The sequence below is a fragment of the Macaca thibetana genome, chromosome 7 (genome assembly GCF_024542745.1).
Source record: "Macaca thibetana thibetana isolate TM-01 chromosome 7, ASM2454274v1, whole genome shotgun sequence".
Classification (NCBI taxonomy): domain Eukaryota; kingdom Metazoa; phylum Chordata; class Mammalia; order Primates; family Cercopithecidae; genus Macaca; species Macaca thibetana.
The window spans coordinates 162,029,742-162,050,319 of NC_065584.1; the positions used below are offsets into that span (position 1 = coordinate 162,029,742).

The 20,578-nt window shown below is 37.9% G+C and overlaps 1 protein-coding gene across 23 annotated transcripts in view; it reads right to left on the reverse strand.

The window, feature by feature from the left end:
- The window catches only part of PEAK1 (pseudopodium enriched atypical kinase 1), a 303,571-nt gene that overhangs the window by 41,388 nt on the left and 241,605 nt on the right, over positions 1–20,578 (reverse strand). For all 23 annotated transcript variants that reach the window (XM_050799933.1, XM_050799946.1, XM_050799923.1 and 20 more), the window contains one exon: positions 2,661–2,854. In XM_050799933.1, coding sequence (XP_050655890.1) covers positions 2,661–2,854 — 194 coding nt within the window. The remainder of the gene's footprint in view (positions 1–2,660; positions 2,855–20,578) is intronic.

The following is a 20,578-nucleotide window of genomic DNA, read 5'->3' on the forward strand; positions in this document are numbered from 1 at the left end:
AGATACTTGAGCACTTAAGGAAAACTGGACAATATCTTATTGGCATCACTTTTTTTTTTTTTTTTTTTTTTTTTTTTTTTTTTTTTTTTTAAGACAGCGTCTCCCTTTGTCGGGCTGCAAAGTAGTGGAGCAATCTCGGCTCACTGTGTCCTTGACCTCCTGGGCTCAAGAGATAATCCCAACTCAGCCTCCCAAGTATCTGGGACCACAGGTACGTGCCTCCACACTCGGCTAATTTTTGTATTTTTTGTAGAGATGGGGTTTTGCCATGTTGCCTAGGCGAGTCTTGAATTCCTGAGCTCAAGTGATCTGCCCACCTTGGCATCCCAAAGTGCTGAGATTAGAGGCGTGAGCCACTGTGCCTGGCAGTATCACATACTTTTAAAAGGAAGGCAACAGGTAGAGAGAAAGCTATCTTTCTGATAGGGCATCTATAACCATTTTAAGTTTTTGAATGCAAAGTGATGACAATTTTTTTTTTAAGTCTTAAATTTTATGTCTGAAAGTAGATGACTTCTTTGAGAAAAAGGAAAATAGTAGGAGCCCTTCAGTATTTTACAAGAATTTCATGATTAAAGGCATTAAAGTCTAGTGGCTAAGATGGACTGGATACCAGCTGGTTCAACTCCTACTGGTTCTGTGACTTTGGGCAAGGCACTCTGCCTCACTTTCTTCATCTGAAAAATGGGGATAATAATTCTTAGGATGGTTGTGAGGATTAAATGAGCTAATATATGTAAGGCACTCAGAATATTCACAGAGGCAATGCTTTATTTTTTTTCTACCAGTCTTCATAACTGAGATGATGAAATAAAATAATTTTAACTAATGTCAGCTAATAAAAATTTATAGAGATGCCATCAAATATGGTACAACTAATAAAAATTAAATATTTTACTGAGGCTATCATGAAAGAAATTTTGGTTTAGTAAGAATGTCTAGAAGATATTATAATTCCTGATATATTATGTTGTCTGAGGGTATAAAGTAAACAGTAAATTTTCATTTTATAATATGCCTCACAAAATATCAAATAATGGGAAAAGTCCAATAAGCTATTTGATGATAAAATCTGTTCCAACTTGTAAACAGTATCCAAGATAGCAGTTTGGGTAAACTATAGTATGTTTCCCCTACTCCCAAATCACAGAAAGCTTCTGGAACTTAAAATGGAAGTCTTTTTCTTACAAAATGTATTTTCAACTGCATGTGGGTTGTTATGATTGAGTTTCCCAAAAAGAGATATTAAAGTATTATCGCCCACAGTGTTACCATAATCTTCTGGCCTTCTTAGGGACTCCTTTATTTCCAAATACACTAGCTAGTGTTAGAATTATTTTTCCTTACAATAACCTGACAAAGGAAAAGGACAAAGAAGAAAGGAGATGAGAAACGAGGTAAAAAATACTTCAATGATACATGCCACTGGTTTCCAAAGTCTAAGGATTGGTCAGTGGTTCATATGAATCTTGCTAGTGCTCTGCATATAGTAGTCCAGGCTACTCACCTCTCTCCTGACTTCATGGAAGAAGAGCACTGAGAAATCCTTATTCTGCCTCAGGCTTTGCTTTTCAGAAGGAAGGAAACTATGTGGCACTCAAGGGAGACAGGTAAGAAGTCATTGAGCATTCAAGGAAGAAGAGTAAAGATGATCAGAGAATTGAAGAATCTTTGCATTGGCCGGCGCCTCTGAAGTAATTTAGCTCAACCCTCTTTGCAGTGCATCATCCTCCTCACAACACCTCTGAGAGATGGTCCATCAGCCTCTGCCTAAATACCTCCAATGACAGGGATCTTTACTTTCTTGAGTCTGCTTGATCCAAGTCAGAAATCTGGGATACATTATAGACTCTTCACATCATCCAATCTTGTGTATTTTTCCTCTTAAATAGCTCTCAAATCTGTCTACTGTCCCCCCACCGCTCACTATCTTAGTTGAGGCCTCCCTTTCTCGTCCCTTTGTGTGGTCCTGCAAGAGTATCTAACTACCAAATTTCCTGCTACCAAATAATCCGCATTCGCATGGCAGCCTGCAGGGTGGATGTTTTAAAAAACAAATCTAATTGTGTTACTCCTCTGCTTAAAAACCTTTGATGGCTCACTATCACAAATAGCAAAAAGTCTAAGGTTTTAGCCTGAAAGGCATGATACTGGCTAACTCTCCACTTCACATTTCAGCAACACTAAATGTTTGTGGTGCCTACATGCATCTCCATGATTTTGCTCACATTGTTGCCTCTGATTGGAATATTCTTTCTTCCCTTTGTCAACTAGTTAAACCAGTTCAGGAATTATCTCCAGAAAGGTATCTTTTGACACCCTCCTCTGTGTAATATTAAAAATGTACCATGTATATCTCTGTCACTGTATTTATATTACACTGAAATAATTAACAAATTCACTTCTTTCCCTCTAGGTGAGTCCCTCAAAACAGTGTTAATAACCCTTAGCACTTGGCACACGGCTCATGGTTGCAGGTGTTTAATACATGCCTAGTAAACATCAGAACTTTTTTCTGATGTGACTTAAAATTTATAACTCCAATGGTCCAACTTCTGCTTCATGGAGCAATAAAAACCATCTCTCCAAGAAAACAGAACATTTGGCTAGTACATAAAAAGGTCAAGTTTAAATACTACTTATTGGACATTTGCACTTACCTAAGTTGCTGTATGTTGCACTACAAGGATTTGGGTCCATAGGATCTGAAATGTCTTCTTTTCCATCTTTCCTTTCCAGTTCAGGTAGGGACAATGCTGTTGTGACTGAAGTGCAGCCCCCGCCATCTTGCTTCCCAACAACAGTTCTTGGATCCCGAGGAGAAAAATCCTCTGTTACTTTGTGGGTCATGTGACTGAAACAAATCAGACCACTTGTCACACTGGTATTGAAAGATTCTACTAAAATTTAGATTTATGGAAGGCATATACTTCCCATAAATGTAAATAACTGGTCCTATAGTCACAGTAACGAGTCATAAGCCCCAATACACTTGTCTGAACACAAGGCAGTACTTCACCTAGGCAGATACTTCTATTTACCTTGATTCATACATATTGAGAACCCAATTTGATAGAGCAGGTATGGTAGCCTGCAAGAGAGTTTGAGAATAACAGTCAAGGAATGAAACATTTTATTTAGGTGGGAGGTGGTGATGTTGGTGGTAGAAGGAGCTGAATGTTTAACTGGTTAAAGACAAATATGCTCAAGTATTTAGTAAAGTATTTACCATACTTACTAATTACAGTACTCTAATACTATGGTAAATATCAAATACTTTACTACATAGTTTTAATTTATATATAGTATTTAGTACACACTTTAGTACACACTTTAGTGTGTACTAAATCAGGATCAGGAATAAAGTTGAGATTAAACTATCTATATAAGGAAGTTAAGCCATTATTTAGTAGGTACACTGAGGTCTTGTTGCCAAGAGAACAGAAGCATCAACCTTTGCCTGTCTGTGTGCAGCAGGAAAGGCAAATGGAAAAGAAAGTTCGCAGTCTAGTTAATCTCATTTATTAAAATGAATCTGAAGCATCCTCCTGGCCACATACCAGTATATGACCAATCTTGTTTTACCATTGCCTGCTCATATGCTTATAGCTACTTCTTCCCATCTTCCCCACTCCCCAGTCTGCTTGAAATGTGCCAATTCTGTTGCTGGTAAAGAAAACTGGCCTACTTAGAAAATCTCAATGGACTGGTCAATTAAATGAATTCATGCATCTTTAAAGTTTGCTGGGCCCACTGAAAAGTATTCCTAGTTATCACACATTCATTAGCTATTTTTCCTGGTTTCTTTATGAAAAAAAGAAAGAAGGAAAGGAAACATATATGATTACAGGTTATTTGTGGATTTTCAATTGGCAGTGAGTCATGGTGACATTTACTAGTTTCTTTAAAAGAGGCACTTTGTTTGATCATGTGCCATCAGAACATATATCGCCTGTGGATTTAAGGGAGTAGATCTAAAGGCAAAGGAGTACCCCCTTATCAATTTTTCATTATGGAAATTATGCATGTGCCTGGACAGAAAAATAAGCCTTGATGTCAGCTGGATATACAACTTCAAAAATATCCTTTCAAAGCTGGCAGAGCCAGAGGTCTCTCTATACTGGGAATAAGCAATGAGCTGGAAGTTCCATTAGGGGACCTGGCTCTTGGGGACAGTGGTGAGGCTGGAAGGAATCACTTTTCTAGCAGTCAAGAGAGTAGTACATATAAAGGAGGCCTCACACAGTAAAGCATACTGCCTCTTCTTGATGGGCTGCCCTCGGTCATTAACCCAAAAGAGGGGCTCCACACAAAGCTGGTTTCTCATAATATGGAGCACCATAAAATCAAAGTAACGTGGGTGCTCTATCTCCATGCATTAGCGAAGACAAAACAAAGTGACACTTCCAAGACATTCAGGCACCACTTAATGTCAAGAATGTATATTACTCAGTAGTTATCAACATGTTTCAAGGAAGGGAAAATGTTTTCTGGCAAAAGTTAATAGAAACCATTTTTAGTTTCAAAGCAATAAATATAAAGTCCCTTAAAAATATCAGCCCCCTGGCCAGGTTCGGTAGCTCACACCTGTAATCCCAGCACTTTGGGAGGCTGAGGTGGGCAGATCACAAGGTCAAGAGATCGAGACCATCCTGGCCAACATGGTAGCCCTGTCTCTACTGAAAACACAAAAATTAGCTGGGCATGGTGGTGCATGCCTGTAGTTCCAGCTACTCGGGAGGCTGAGGCAGGAGAATCGCTTGAACCCGGGAGGTGGAGGTTGCAGTGAGCTGAGATTGTGCCGCTGTACTCCAGCCTAGCAATAGAGTAAGACTCTGTCTCAAAACACAATCAGCCAACATGCTTGAAAGAAAAAAAAAATGTTAAAGCTCCAGACAGTTCTTGTTCTAAAGTCAGCTTCAGAGGTTTCCTGAATAGCTGTTTCTTGGCTCCTAATCTCTTCAGACTTACTCTTGCCTTTTTTCTGTCTCCATCTCCTGGTTATTACTAAAAGAAAGCATTCTTTCCATGTGTCAAAAAGGGTTGGTGAAGGGTTCAGAATCTATGATTCCAACCTCACTTGCCTGTTTTCATCCTAGGCAATGGGCTATTAACAACAAAGCTCAGTTACAGTGAAAACCACAGAAAGAGCTGCTGCTATTAACCTATGAGGAACTCCCTGGGTCTGTTGCACACGTGTACATATAACACAGCTCTGTACTCTGAAGGGCTTCACAAAATAAAAAACGAATACTTAAAAGCAAGAAATATTAGAAAACTCACCCACTGTGCTCACTAACACAATTCCCCATTAAATGAAATTTTCACAGGGTCTTCTCGAGTCTGTTAATCATGCTCTGAAACTCAGATAAACCAAAGATTCCACTGAGTTCTGGAGAGCTACAAGTTAGACAAATCATGAGAAAAGGCTTGAATTCTGTTCCTTAATATCACTCACTGCACCTTGACCCTTACCTTACTGGTTTGGTCTGGGAAATGTGCCAAATTACCTTTGGGGAACCAAGCAAAGTGAAAGCTAGTTTTCTTAACTCTTTCCAAACTAAGGCAGTACAGCCTATATTCCAGATAAAGATTGGTTTTCATGAGCACATTTTAAATAAGTGCACTGGTATTAATTAAATCACCAATTAAAGTAATTCTCAACTCTAAAGAACTATGCAAATAGAGTTGATAAAAGTAAAATCACATGGATTTGCAAATGGATGCTAAAATGTTTAATCTGCATTTACAGTGACTTCAGTCTCTAAAAGGAGTAAGAATATTAAAATGCATCAATGAGATGTCATGTCTTAATGCTTGAAGGAAGAATAGCTCTTTGTATGATTAAAATGATAAAAGAGGCCAGGTGCGGTGGCTCACGCCTGTAATCCCAGCACTCTGGGAGGCTGAGTGGATTACGAGGTCAGGAGTTCAACACCAGCCTGGCCAAGATAGTGAAACCCCATCTCTACTAAAAATACAAAAATTAGCTGGATGTGGTGGCAGGTGCCTATAATTCCAGCTACTCAGGAGGCTGAGGCAGAAGAACTGCTTGAACTTGGGGGGGCAGAGGTTGCAGTGAGCTGAGTTTGTGTCACTGCACTCCAGCCTGGGTGACAGAGTGAGATTCCATCTCAAAAAAAAAAAAAAAAAAAAAAAAAAAGATAAAAGAGAGACAGGGGAAAAGGGAGAGGTTCTCACAGTTCAAGGTTAGATATAATAACATACTATGACTAAAAAATAAAAAAAATTGAGAAAAGTATCAGAGAAGGTTGATTCAGCCACTATATATAAACAACATAAACCGACAAATCATTCAGGAAGAAAGAAAAAAGGAAAATCTCTGATTAATTTATCATTAGGCAAATTAATATAGTAAGGGAATTTAAGGCTGGGTGCGGTGGCTCATGCCTGTAATCCTAGCACTTTGGGAGGCCGAGGCAGGTGGATCACCTGAGGTCAGGAGTTCGAGACCAGTCTGGCCAACGTGGTGAAACCCTGTCTCTACTAAAAATACAAAACTTAGGTGGGCGTGGTGGCAGGCGCCTGTATTCCCAGGTATTGGGAAGCTGAGGCAGCAGAATCGCTTGAATCTGGAAGGCAGAGGTTGCAGTGAGCCAAGATTGCACCACTACACTCCAGCCTGGCAACAGAGAGAGACTCCATCTCAAAAAAAAAAAAAAAAAAAAAAAAAAAAGGTATTTACCATTGTTATGTTCCATATTTGGACATAAAATCAGAAAACTCAAATACTAAAATGACACTTCACAAATATCAGCTTTATATCCTAACAAAGTGTTTTAGGTGCTTTATAACCACCAACATTTCATTGGGAGATGTTTAATGTGATGGAGAAAACAATAAAACGGGAATTCGAACCTGGGTGCTGTTTCCTTATTGCTTTGATTTTCTGAACTTGATGGCATCAGGAAAGAGTTAGTGGAAAAAATAAAAATTTCCCCCAGTTCATCCATGAGTCAGATGGTAAACTATTTAGAATGAAAATTACGAGAAATCTGTGAGAATTTCTTATACACTATATGTTAGCACATGTCTTAAAATGGCAAATAATGACCAGTGTATCTAATTTTTTTCAGGTTAAGTACAATTTGATATTCATTACTATGAAACAGAATTGTTAAGTGACAAATGGCCCACTAAGAGGAAGTTATGGCTTTTATATTTCTGCTATTTTAATTTATGTTGAAACACCCCTATTTCTGTAATAACTATGGTGTTGATATCTAGGTCCTTGATCTTCAGGTTGGGTCAAACCTTGACTTGGCCTGCTCTTTGTCCTGAACCTTCAGCATTTCTTCTGTTTCAACAGACAGACAACATAGAAGACAACACATGTGTGACTATACTTTAAATTCTTCAACCAACTTTCCATTAATGACCGGTTTTTAATTGAGATTTGGGATGTCTGACCTGATACTTAAAAAACCATGTCATAATCTCCACAAAGACAAATCATTTTCTGAACATGCAGAATTAATATAAGGTGTTCAAAGGAAATAGTTACATTGTTACAGATTTGTGTTATATAAACGAATCCCTTGGAAGGTTAGATCTCATCAGCTGGCCATATTCATACCTAATTCAAAGCTGCAGAAGCTGTCTCCTATGGGAAGTTCACTTGGTTTACCCAGGTGGTAGGGATTAATCATTACACCATCAAATGAAATGAAATAATCCTTTTTTTTTTTTTTTCTGGCAAATTCATTTAAGACAGATTTTTGTAAAAATTCTATTAAATGTCTGAATGTATTTTTTAAAAAGGCAAATCAAATTCCACATTAGAACAGGTTAAAGGCCTTTAAGTATCCAAGTATTTCCACAATTTCAGTTCAATCCTATCTTCATATTCAACCACCTTCATTCAGCTTCAGAAGGGGCAATAAAGACTTCTAGAGACTACCTGCCTCTTGGGGCAAATGTTATTCTGAATTCTATTTGTTAGCTCTCTTCAGCAGGTACACATGTCTCTAGTTGCCCACGACAGCCAATAAGCAAATATGTGACTTTTAAAACCTCCTTTTACCCCTAAAAATCAGACTAAAGCACATTAGAAACAAAACGTCATGGTTTTGTTACTGGTTTCCAGAGCTGCATATTTCTGGGGTTGCTGGGGATAACAGAACTCTGCAGATGTGGGATCTACATTAACACATGAAAAGGAGAGTTCAAAGTTATCAAATCCCACACCTTCGTAATCTATTGAAAGGGAGAAAAAACAAAACAAAACACTCCCATTTCTTTTTGTGTCTCTACCTCTAGGACCTCCTACGAATATGACATTTCTTAATCCTTGGTTTCCAGGTCATCAATTTGATTTTGCCACACTTTCCAAACATTGACATTCTCAGGTAGAAAAGTGTGTGTCTACTGATCACTATCTAGTATCTCCAATTTCTGCTAAGCCTTCTGTAGTCTTTAACTGAAAACATTGAACTTCTTATCCTGAACTGAGATTAACCTTTATCTGATATCTGATGAGTTCCTGTTAATATTTCTAACATAGTCTGGTCAAACAAAGGTAGCTTTTACTGGTGTGAATGAAGTAGCTAGGTCTCGAGATGGGGAAGACTGGCAGCCATGTGCAAGGTCTTGAATGAACTCTAATTTTCTGAAATTGTACAGATCCACTTTATTTTTTAAAACAGACTCAAACAGCAAATTAAAAGTGTCTTTAAGGCACAAGATTGCAAGACAACAAAGCATATAAAACACAGGCCTCCGTAAATCACTGTCACTTTCACAATACTAAGAAAAATTACAGTTTCAAAATCCTATGAAATACAAAATCAGAATGGCATCTGTGCAAATTAACAGAAAAGATCAATAAATTTTGGAAAACAGCAATAAAATACAGTTGCCATTCTCAATAAGAATAACATTCTCAATAACAGAAGTAGCTCCTTAGCATCACCATTTTGGCCTTGACTCACTTCTAAAGAATGGGGTGAGATACGGATATGCATTTCCTGAGAAGGCAAGGTATTAGAAGAAAACACCCATAGCCTTCTCCAAGGGGACTAACCCAGGAAGGATGTGGAACGGCCTTTTTTTTTTTTTAATTTTGAGATGCAGTCTTGCTCTTGTCGCCCAGGGTGGAGTGCAATGGTGTGATCTCAGCTCACTGCAACTTCTGCCTCCCGGGTTCAAGCAATTTTCCTACCTCCGTTTCCCAAGCAGCTGGGATGACAGGTGCCCGCCACGCCTGGCTAATTTTTGTATTTTTAGTAGAGACGGGGTTTCACTGTGTTGGTCAGGCTGGTCTCGATATCCTGACCTAGATGATCCACCTACCTCAGCCTCCCAAAGTGTCGGGATTACAGGTGTGAGCCACCACGCCTGGCTTTTTTTTTCTTGAGACAGCGCTCTGTGGCCCAGGCTGGAGTGCAGTGGCATGATCTCAGCTCACTGCAACCTCCGCCTCCCGGGTTCAAGTGATTCTTCTGCCTCAGTCTCCCAAGTAGCTGGGACTACAGGTGCCTGCCACCATGCCTGGCTAATTATTTTGTGTTTTTAGTAGAGATGGGGTTTCGCCATGTTGGCCAGGCTGATCTCGAACTCCTGATCTCAGGTAATCTGCCTGCCTTAGCCACCCAAAGTACTTGGATTACAGGAGAGAGCCATTGCACCTGATCCTTGGAACAGCCTTGCTGGGGCCCTGGACTTTTTTCCCGAATGCCCAGAAGCAATGGAGAAGCAAGTCAGTACACCTTTTTTCACTTTCCTCTTATCTCCCTCTGCTCTTTGAGTCCGAGTAGGGAGATGCTGAGAAATGATTACATACACTTAACTCCAAAAAATGTTGCAGGCTGACTGAGGAAATGGATGTAGGGCAGGAATGGGACCTATGAGTACTCAGAATACACCTACTCAGCACCGCACAAGCTGTGCATTTTTCCACTTAATTCATGAAAACTCTTCAGGAGGTAGATACAATTATTCTCATTTTACAGATGAGGAAACTGAGATTGAAAGAGGTTAGATCAATTGCCTAAAATTACACGGGTACTAAGGTGGTGGCAGAGTCGGGATCTGAATAGATACCATGCAACTCTAACGTCCATGTTCCTTCCACCACACTGTTAAGATAAGGCAAGTTTGGCATACTGCAGAAACCCAGCAATACATACTTGATTGGGAAGATGAAGAAGTAAAACTGCTTCTACTTTTAGTTAGAAGAAAAAAACATAGCTTTTATTGAAAAGTAGGGTATTAATGATTACAAATGTATTTTACTTTTGAAAATCCTAAACAAACAAACCAAAAAAATTAATAATATACATTTCCAAAAAAATTTCTTTAAATAGAAGCTGCTCTAGCTATAGAATGACTGTGTTTCTAGATATTTGGCTTCCTAATAATAGTTGCTACCCCCACTATCTACATTTACCGAATGCTAGGCACTGTGCTTAAATATCTTCAAACAATAACACTCTGAGTAAGGCTTATTATTCCCATAACAGCAAATAATAATAGTGGCCAAAATTTACATAGTGCTTATTATGTGCCTGTTTTAAGCCATGCTTATCAGAAGTGGGGCTATTGACATTTTGGGCCAGGTGATTCTTTGTTGTGGAGCGCTATCCACATGGCAGGATTACAACAGCACTTCTTGCCTCTACCTGCTAAAGGCTGGACATTGGAACTAACCCCTGCCTCCCAGTTGTGACAACCAAAAAAAATCTCCAGACATTGTCAAATATGCCCCAGGGGGAAATTCCATCCCCCTTTAAGTCTCCCAACAACCTACTAGGCAGGCTATTTTCTGTGTTTTATAAATGAAGAAATTATAGCCCAGAGAGATTAAGTTACTTGCTTCAGGTAACACAGCTAGTAACTGGTGGAGCTGAGATTCAAACCCTGTAGCTTAGTTCTAGTGTTTGTCCTTTAAGCAGTTACATTATTTGCTTCTCAGTTTCTAGATGAGAAAACTGGTAAGCAGAGCTCAAGTAACTTGTCCAAGATGACACTAATATGTGATAAAAGCAGGATTCAAACCCACGTCTGGGTGCCTTCAAAGTCTATGTTCTAAAATATTATGCCAATGGCTATCAAACTTTCATGTACCTAAGAATTACCTGGGGAGCTTGTTAAAATTGCAGATTCTCAGCTCCCGTCTTTAGGGATTAATTTAACAGCTTTGGGGCATGGCCCAGGAATCTGCATTTATATACTCCAGGTGATGCAGTTGATCCCAGGAACACATACTGAGAAACTATTTTTCACTGCCTTCCTCCTCCAGAAAGAATAGAAGAATAAGTATACAAGCAGCAAGGTGTGAAAAGTGAGGAGAAAAATTTTAAGCAAAGGAGCATCATTCTTCAGAAGTGATATAAGCAGGAAAGGGGAAATAAAATAAATAGTCACAGATGAGAAATTCATAATGAACTATGAAAAAGCAGGGAGGGAATAATAATTTGGGACCATTCCTAACCCTCTGAGGTTTATTCTTAGTCAGTTTACTTCTCTGGGATTATATTACCTCCCAAAAGGAAAAGAAACAAAGCTGTCTGAAGACTACCCCATTCTGGTACATACAAACATAACCACACTGTATCATTCCATGATTACGATAAAGATATTTATCGGCTTTCTCTAAAACATGATTATTTAAAAATGTAACAGTGAGGACTTCATGAACTCGTCTTAACTTTAGGAAAAATGTATCAGCAAATGTAGATGTGATTTTTATAAATGCTGATGGTCCAGAAGTTTCTTTACAGCAAAATAACATGTGATCAGGAGAGAAAGCAGCTATTTTCAGCTTCTGTTTTCAATTATTTTTCTTTATGAGAAGTAGAAGTTTGATCTTGAGACCAGTTTCATCCTAAGCATGAAAAAACTTCGATAGGATTCTCTTAGTAAAAAGGAGAGGTAATGCAACATTTGTTTTCTTTTTCTTTTTTATTATACTTTAAGTTCTAGGGTACATGTGCACAATGTGCAGGTTTGTTACATATGTATACATGTGCCATGTAGGTTTGCTGCACCCATTAACTCATCATTTACATTAGGTATTTCTCCTAATGCTATCCCTCCCCCATTCCTCACCCCATGACAGGCCCCAGTGGGTTATGTTCCCTGCCCTGTGTCCAACTGTTCTCATTGTTCAATTCCCACCTATGAGTGAGAACATGCGGTGTTTGATTTTCTGTCCTTGCAATAGTTTGCTGAGAATGATGGTTTCCAGCTTCATCCATGCCTCTACAAAGGACATGAACTTAAGGGAGAGGTAACGCAAATTAAGATATAACTGGAGCATAAGCATTGAAACAACTGAAGCTTCTAACTGAATTTTCCAGAGAGAAGGACATGACATTTTACCACAGTCTAAGAAGTGTTGGGATTTTCATTTTCCATACCATATGTACACGCACATATGCACGAATGTGCACACACACACACACACACATATATATTAATAGGCCTATGTTGGTTACTATAGAGAGTACCAATCCTTTCCAGTATTTGGCTGGAATGGCTGTATGTCACTAGCATGCCTGACAACCACAGACAAATCTGGTATCATGGCTTAGTCCAGGGGTAAGTGAACTTCTGTAAAAGGCCACACGGTAAGTATTTTAGGCTTTGTGGGCCATATGGTCTCTACTGCAATTACTTAACCCTAGGGTACATATGGTGTAGCTTGTATGTACCATACATACCATACATTGTAGCTTGAAAACAGCCATAGACAACATGTAAAAGATGAGTGTGGCTATTTTCCAGTATAACTTCTTTTACAGAAACAGGTAACAAGTTGGATTTGGCCCATTGGCCGTAGTTTGCCAACTCCTGGATTATTGAGGAATACAGTTTAGTTATGTAAGGTCTTTGAGAAGATCCAAAAGGACTTGGAAGGGTAAAGAAAGGTTGATACAGATAAATAGTGTTCCTAAGTGTGCAAAGGTATGTCAAATCCAGTCTGTCTGTCCAAACCAGAAGCTGGGGTTTGGACAGAATCCCAGCTGTGCTAGACATAGTTGGATTCCTGAGATGATTATGGAAGTCCTAAAGAAATGACTTACATAGTATCCCAGATGTACATGCCTGGGGTCTTTGCTAATTAGGAGCATGAAATTCAGGGGTGGTAGATTTAGAAAGGTTAGCTAAAGGCCATTCAGGCAGCAAATGATATCCTTAACTTTAGCTGGAGTGTTACTTTTATTTTCTTAATGTCTAGATTAGATTTTTCTCATTAGAAAAAAACTGTTTGAATTACATTTTAATTTATATTTTAGAGATGGTGAGAAGGCGGCCTTGCTGTGTTGCCCAGGCTGAACTTCAACTTCTGGGCTCAAGTGATCCTCCTGCCTTGGCCTCCAAGTAGCTGGAACTACAGATGCACACTACCATGCCTGGGTGAACTGAAAATTTAAGCACATGTATGTGATTGGCAATAGATCTTGTCAACCAAGTATGAAAACAATTATTTACGTAAGAGTGAGACTAAATGTCTAAACTGGGCAAATTGTGTTTGGAGGTATTCTAACATTCAGGAACATAATTTGGACACAGAATTTATGCCTGAAAACTAAATTAACATGCAAGTAACTATGGCCCATTGGCCATAGTTTTAATCAATAACCAAGTGTTATTGGTTAAATAACACTAAAATAACCATGATTTTAGTCACTAACCAAGTGTTTACCACCACAGCTTATTGAAAGAACCACTAAAAATGGTATTTGTCAAGAAGGAAATTGAACCCAGAAGGTAGAAGTAAAATGAAGAGGGTACTTGGCCATTCTAAAGAGATTAGGTTACCAGAGGCAAGAGATTAGGCAGAGAGCTCAATCAGCAAATACATTAGTAAACAGGTTAGAGATGATGGTAGTTTGGACCAGGGTAGTAGAAGCAGAGATTGGAGAGAAGTAGATAATTTGGAATATATTTTGGAGGTTGAATCATCCAACATTTTGGATGTCGGGGGTAAAGGCAACAGAAGAATCAAAGATGACCCCTAGTTTTCTGGCTTGAGCAACTGAATGAATGGAGGGCCATTTACCAAGAAGGGAAGAGTTGTGATGGAACAGATTTGTAGGGGAAAATTAAGAGTTCTGTTTTGGATATGTTTCATTTGAAGTGGAGATATCAAGTGGAAAATTGCACATGATTCTTGGGGGAAGAGATCACGGATGAAGATAGTAGGGTCATCCGAATATTTATAGTTAAAAAATTTTTGATACATGATGATGTTTAGCCAGGGGTTAGCTACTAGGGTTTAAAGAACCCCTTTTTGGTATCTGATTATAATGGAAAAAAAAGAGTTGCTTCAAGATAATAGGGGGAAGTGAATAGGGGCAGAGACGGAACAAGATTGGTTATAAATTGGTAACTGTTGAAGTGTGGTTTTATAGTAAATGGTGGTTTACTATACTAGTCTATCTACTTTTGTACATGTTTAAAATTTTCAATCATAAAAATTTTAAAATAAAATGAAAAAAAAAAGAGAGGACCAATTTTAAGATAGTCCCAATTAAAAGGTAATCCAGTAGAACTGACTGCAAAGTCAATATTATAAACAAGGCACTTAGAAGAAAAGGAAGCCAGAATAACTAGAGGTTCATGAATAAGAGGATAAGATTAAGCCCAAAACGTTAAGATTAAAAGGTAGGCAGATGCCACATATGTAGGATCTTCTTCAGTGTGGGGAGTTGGGGGATATAACTAGATTTACATTTAAGAAAGAGTAGGCGGCTGTTCTCAGAATAGATTTCAGGGGGCAAGATATTAAGCAAGGATGATATTAAATTCTGGTTCCCTAGACATAGTTTTGTAATGAGGTCAACTCCTATTGCTAGATATATGCTGATGTTTTACAGATACTATATATTTAGCACTCAAAATACGTCTATAAGGTAGGTATTATTATTCTTATTGTATAGGTAGGGAAACTTTAGCTCAGAGAGATTATGTCAAAAGTTACAACTACTCAGGGGTAAGTCAGAATTCAAATCTTTGACTCCAGTGCTGGCATTCTTCCCACTATGCAGTATTATTCCCCAATGTGATGGGGAACCAAAGACTTGCAGAGATGGTAGGTAGGTATCATTTTAAAAACGATAGCTGGGAAATTCCTAACTGGTCACAGACCAGATTAACCACCAAATTAGTTTCTCTTAATCCAAACTAGCCACATAGAAATGATGTCTGGGTATACATTCTTGAACTAAAATTTGACCCACTAGTATCCCATCTTCTAGTCTATTTTCAATATTACTGCCAGAAAATATTTTATTTAAAAAATCATGCTACTTTCCTGCTTAAAAACTGTTTCCTCTACAAAATCTACAAGATAAAAGCCAAACATTTCAACATGTCATTTACAGCCTGTCTCAGCACTTCTCAAACTTTTTGGTCTCAGGATTGCTTTGCACTCTTAAAAACTGAGAATCACATGGACTCTTATTTGTACAGGTTATATCAATTGACGTTTATATGAGAAATTGGAACTGAGAACATTTGAAAATAATTAATTCATTTTTTTTTTAAAAACTTTTTTTGTGGCAACACGGATGGAACTGGAGGACATTATGCTAGGTGAAATAGTGCCAGGAACAAAAGTTAAACACCACATGTTCTCACTCATATGTGGAAGCTTAAAAAAAAGTAGATCTCATAGCAGTAAAAAGTAGAAGAGAGAATATGAGAGGCTGGAAAGATGGGGGAAGAAAAGGATAGGCAGAGATTTGTCAAAGGACACAAAATTACAGCTATATGGGAGAAATAAGTTCTAGTGTTCTATGGCACTGTAGGATGACTATAGTGAACAGTCATGGATATGCTAATTACCCTGATCTGCTGACTTTACATTATATGCATTGTAGCATCACTATGTACACCATAATTATGTGCATTAGGTATAATTTAAGTATTAAATAAAAATTTAAAAATAAGAAAATAAACCCAGTACATATTAACCTAAATAATATTTTCTCAAATCTTTTCAATATCTGGCTTAACAGAGGACAACTGAATTCCCTTATTTGCTTCTGCATTCAATCTGCTGTGATATGTTGCTTTGATTAAAGTATATGAAAAATATCTGGTCTCACCCAGATTCATAAGCAGAAAAAGGAGGAGTATTTTAATAGCTTTTTAGATAACTGTAGACATTCTTTGGTACCATACCAGAATTTGATAAGTGGTAGTTTCTTAAAGGTTAGTTGCAATGTGAAATCTGAAACCGTATCAATAAACTTTCTGTACTCAGTTGCATTAAAAGCCATTGATCTATCTTGCAGTTTGAATGGATTTTACTCATGTATAATTTTGTAATATGATGGATTGGGTTATTTGGAAATTATTGGTTTACTGAGTTAATGCAGATCCTCTAAATGTTGACATATTTCATTATATAATACTTTTAAAAGTTTGCAAATTCAACCACCAATCTCATCAGAAGAATGTTTAAGTATTAGAAAGCTGTTGAGGTCATGGTGGCAGACATAAGTTTTTAAAAATTCTAATTTCTGCTTGAAAACTTGGATTTTATATCACTGACAACAAATACAGTTACTTGTTTTCCTTGAAGTAATAGGTTTGTTATGTTCATTCTTGAGAAAATATCTGCCAAACACTCTCAGATTTGAATAACTACAGTTTGTCTGTCAGTTGTTCTTTCAAGGTAGTCCATGAAAAATGGGGCTAGTTCAGCTTCACAACTCAAACTATTTCACAAGTACTTTTGTTTGAGAAAACCATCATACTTTGTTACACAGCAGAAGTATTCTATGTGTACTTCCCATTTAATGACGCAGAATTTTTAGGAAGACAGGTACTCCAGGGTTCAGATTTAATTTACTACATCACCAAGGGCATTCTTACAGAGTCTCACCCTGTCACCCAGGTTGGAGTGCAGTGGCGTGATTATGGTTCACTGCAGTTCTTGACCTCCTGGGCTCAAGCGATCCTCCCATCTCAGCCTCCTGAGTACCTGGGATCACAGGCACACACCACTATGCCCAGCTAATTTTTAAAATTTTTAGTAGAGACAAGGTCTCTCACTATGTTATCCAGACTGGTCTCCTGAGCTTAGGTGATCCTCCCACCTTGGCCTCCCAAAGTGCTGGGATTACAGGCATGAGCCACTGTGTCTGGCCCACCAAGGATATTAAGTGAAACTCACTTGAAAACAACAACAACGACGACAACAAACCCTTCTAGTACAATATGGTGCCATGGCTTTGATTTATGCTAAGATGCAAGTAGTTTTAACCACTATTGTTTAAGCACCATCAGTGCAAATGTCAACACATAGAAAAAGACAAGCGTCTTTGTATTATTATAAAACTAGTAATGATGGCATGATCACTATTTGACCTTACACAGATCATACTTTAAGAACAAATGGACTATTTTTAAATTTTAATTAAAAAAATTTAAATTAACAAATAATAATTGTATATATTTATGGGGTACAATGTGATGTTCTGATATATGTATATACTGTAGAAAGATTATTTAATAAAGTTACTAGCAAATCTATGACCTTATCTATTTATCTTTTTTTTGTGGTGAGAACATTTAAAATCTACTTTTTTAGCAATTTTGAAATATGTAATATGTCATTATTAACTATGGTCACCATTTTGTACAACAGATCTTTAAAACTTACTCTTCCTGTCTAACTGGAACTTTGTACCCTTGGCAAACATCTCTCCTTTCCTCATCAACCCCACCTCACCCCAAAGCCTCTGGTTACCATCACTCTATTCTTTCCTTCTGAGTTTGAATGTTTTAGATACACTGGATTATTCATTATCCTTTTCTAGCCACATGTCCTGCTTCTGTTTGCCACCAACCTCACCTTTGTGACTTTGCATATATTGTTCCTTTGGCCTACAATGTCTTTCCCAACCAGCTGGCAAAATCCTATTTGTCTTTAAAGATCTGCTTTGGATTTTATTCCTGAGAAGTCTGCACTAAACTGATTTAATCACTCTGCATGTTGTTTTAGCATTTATCCATTGAGGGTAGAGGGCCTACTAACATTTTTAAGCACTCAATGTGTGCCAGACCCTGGGATAAGCTTTTTATATGTTTTCTAATAAAATGTTTAACTTACTTCTATGTGATAGATATCTTTATAACCTTATACACTGAAGGATCAGACAGACAGTTGAAGTCCAAACCAAGCCCATTATTTCAGGATAATGTTTCCCCCTATTTGTTCCAGGGCCTCATGGCAAATACATGGAACAGTTAAGGCACTCAATTTATATTTCCTAAACAGTTAAATAAATGGACGTAGTAACAATCTAATCCCATAATGAAAGGGTCTATAAAGTTCCTCATCTTTCAGAGCCTGAGGTCTGGCCTTTAGTACAGTATTTTTTCATTTTTCATTCTTCATTCCTTAGATACAGTTTACACTTGAAATATTCATTTACTTATGGAAAAACTGTATTTTCATTTCTTTCAGCAGTGTGCTCCCAGCCGTGGGATGGTAATTTAATGATCACACTGCCATCAAGCCTGAAACACAAATGTTGACATTTGATGGTAATGTTTTCCTTATCAAAGTTGCTCCAAGTAAATACCAATGGTGTATTCAAGTAAATGAGGCAATATTGAAAAAGCAAATGGTATATATTTTTCAATATGAATATTCATGTTTTAAACTTTTCAAAAAGTAAAAAAAAGCTGTCGAATACCTCTTTTTCTACTTAGTCTGGGACATTATGAAATGTGAAAATTCCAATGTGCCTTAAAGAAAAGCTTAATATCTCAATCACTGCTTTACTCAGACTATAGCATGTATCTTTAGAATGGTGGTGAGACCAGCAGTTCGAAGAGTGACCCAAGGGCCAGCAGCATCAGCATCACCCAGGAACTTACTAGATGTGCAAATTATCAGGACCCACCCCAGACCCACTGAATCAAAAACTCTAGGGGTGGGGCTCGGCAATCTGTGTCTTAACAGCCCTCTAGATGATTGTGGAACATGGTTAAATTTAAGAACCAATGGGCAAATGAACTGTGTTATTTGGATTCATGGATGTTAACTAGAAAAAATGGATAAATTTTGGAAGACCTGACTGGTGTTTGTATCACCTAATTGTGAAATAAAAGCTGTATAGTAAGGGGTCTGCCAAGCTCAGGGCCTGGGCTGCCCTCAAAACTGTATACCATGGCATGCAGCCAAAGGAGAGAGTCTCATTCCACAGAAAGAAGCCAGATCATTTCTTGACTGTGCCTTCTAAGATGTGGATAAATACCTACAGTGATAATTAATCAGGAATGACGCCATGTAAGAACTGACTACCATTCCCTCCTATATAACTCCAACCATTTGCTGTTTAAACTGCCCCTTTTCTAAATAAAACAGTCACCTGAAATACATGGTGCTTTTTTTTTTGAGATGGAGTTTCACTCTTTTCGCCCAGGCTGGAGTGCAATGGTGTGATCTTAGCTCACTGCAACCTTCACCTCCCGGTTCAAGTGATTCTCTTGCCTCAGCCTCCCAAGTAGCTAGGATTACAGGCGCCTGCCACCACACCCAGCTAATTTTGTATTTTTAGTAGACATGGGTTTCACCATGTTGGCAAGGCTGGTCTCCAGCTCCTGATCTCAGGTGATCGCCCGCCTTGGCCTCTCAAAGTGCTGGGATTACAGGTGTGAGCCACCACACCTGACCCTGAAATACATGTATTTTATTACTACTGGAGTACATTCTGTCATTGAATACCTTACCTTGGAATATAACATTCAACTACCAATGACAAGACTACTTTTTCTAGGACTATCATCCTAGTTGCTTTGTTACTACACGGATTGAAGGAAAACAGGGACTTGTTAGCATTTTGACAACAATTTGGAGGTATGTGAAAAGCTCATTTTAGTAAAGAATGTATATAAAACTTCCTAGCATTTTGCTAGGAAAAGTAAAAGCATTAAGTGTTCACTTCATTTTTTATTATACTTTTCTAAAGAAAAACGGGTAAATCTGCCCCATCCATCAGAATTTGCGATGTTTTGTCGGAAAGAAGGCCAGGCCAGGTAGAGGTTTACTTTAAGTCAGGAGGGAGAAGGACTCAGAATCAGATGAATGGAGTACTCAGGGCATATCCTTGTTTAAGAATAAAAAGGACAGGAAGTATAGGGAAATCATCCTATTTGTCACAAACTTGGGATAAAAGTTCCTTGTTTTTATTGGCAGTTAATTCATTTTGTTTACAATATAAATAAGAAAGAAAAACTTAGGCTTCCAAAAACATATGTGTTTATGTGAATGATTACAAGTGAGAATATAACAATTTTGACCGATCTTGTGTTTGTTAAGAATGCAACATTATAAGGAGGATACATGCTTTAGAATGAGACAGATTGAGGTTTGAATTCCAGCTCTGACAAGTACTAGCTTTGTGACTCTGTTCAATTGTTAACTTCCCAGGTTTTCAGTTTCCTTATCTGAAGAATATAGCAAATTTATAAGGATTTGAGATAAATATTAATATATACCTTACACAGAACAGGTGATCAATAAATAGCTACTAAGGTGTTAAAGAAAATGAATGCCTAGAGAACTGATTTGGGTATGCAATCTGTCTAGCTG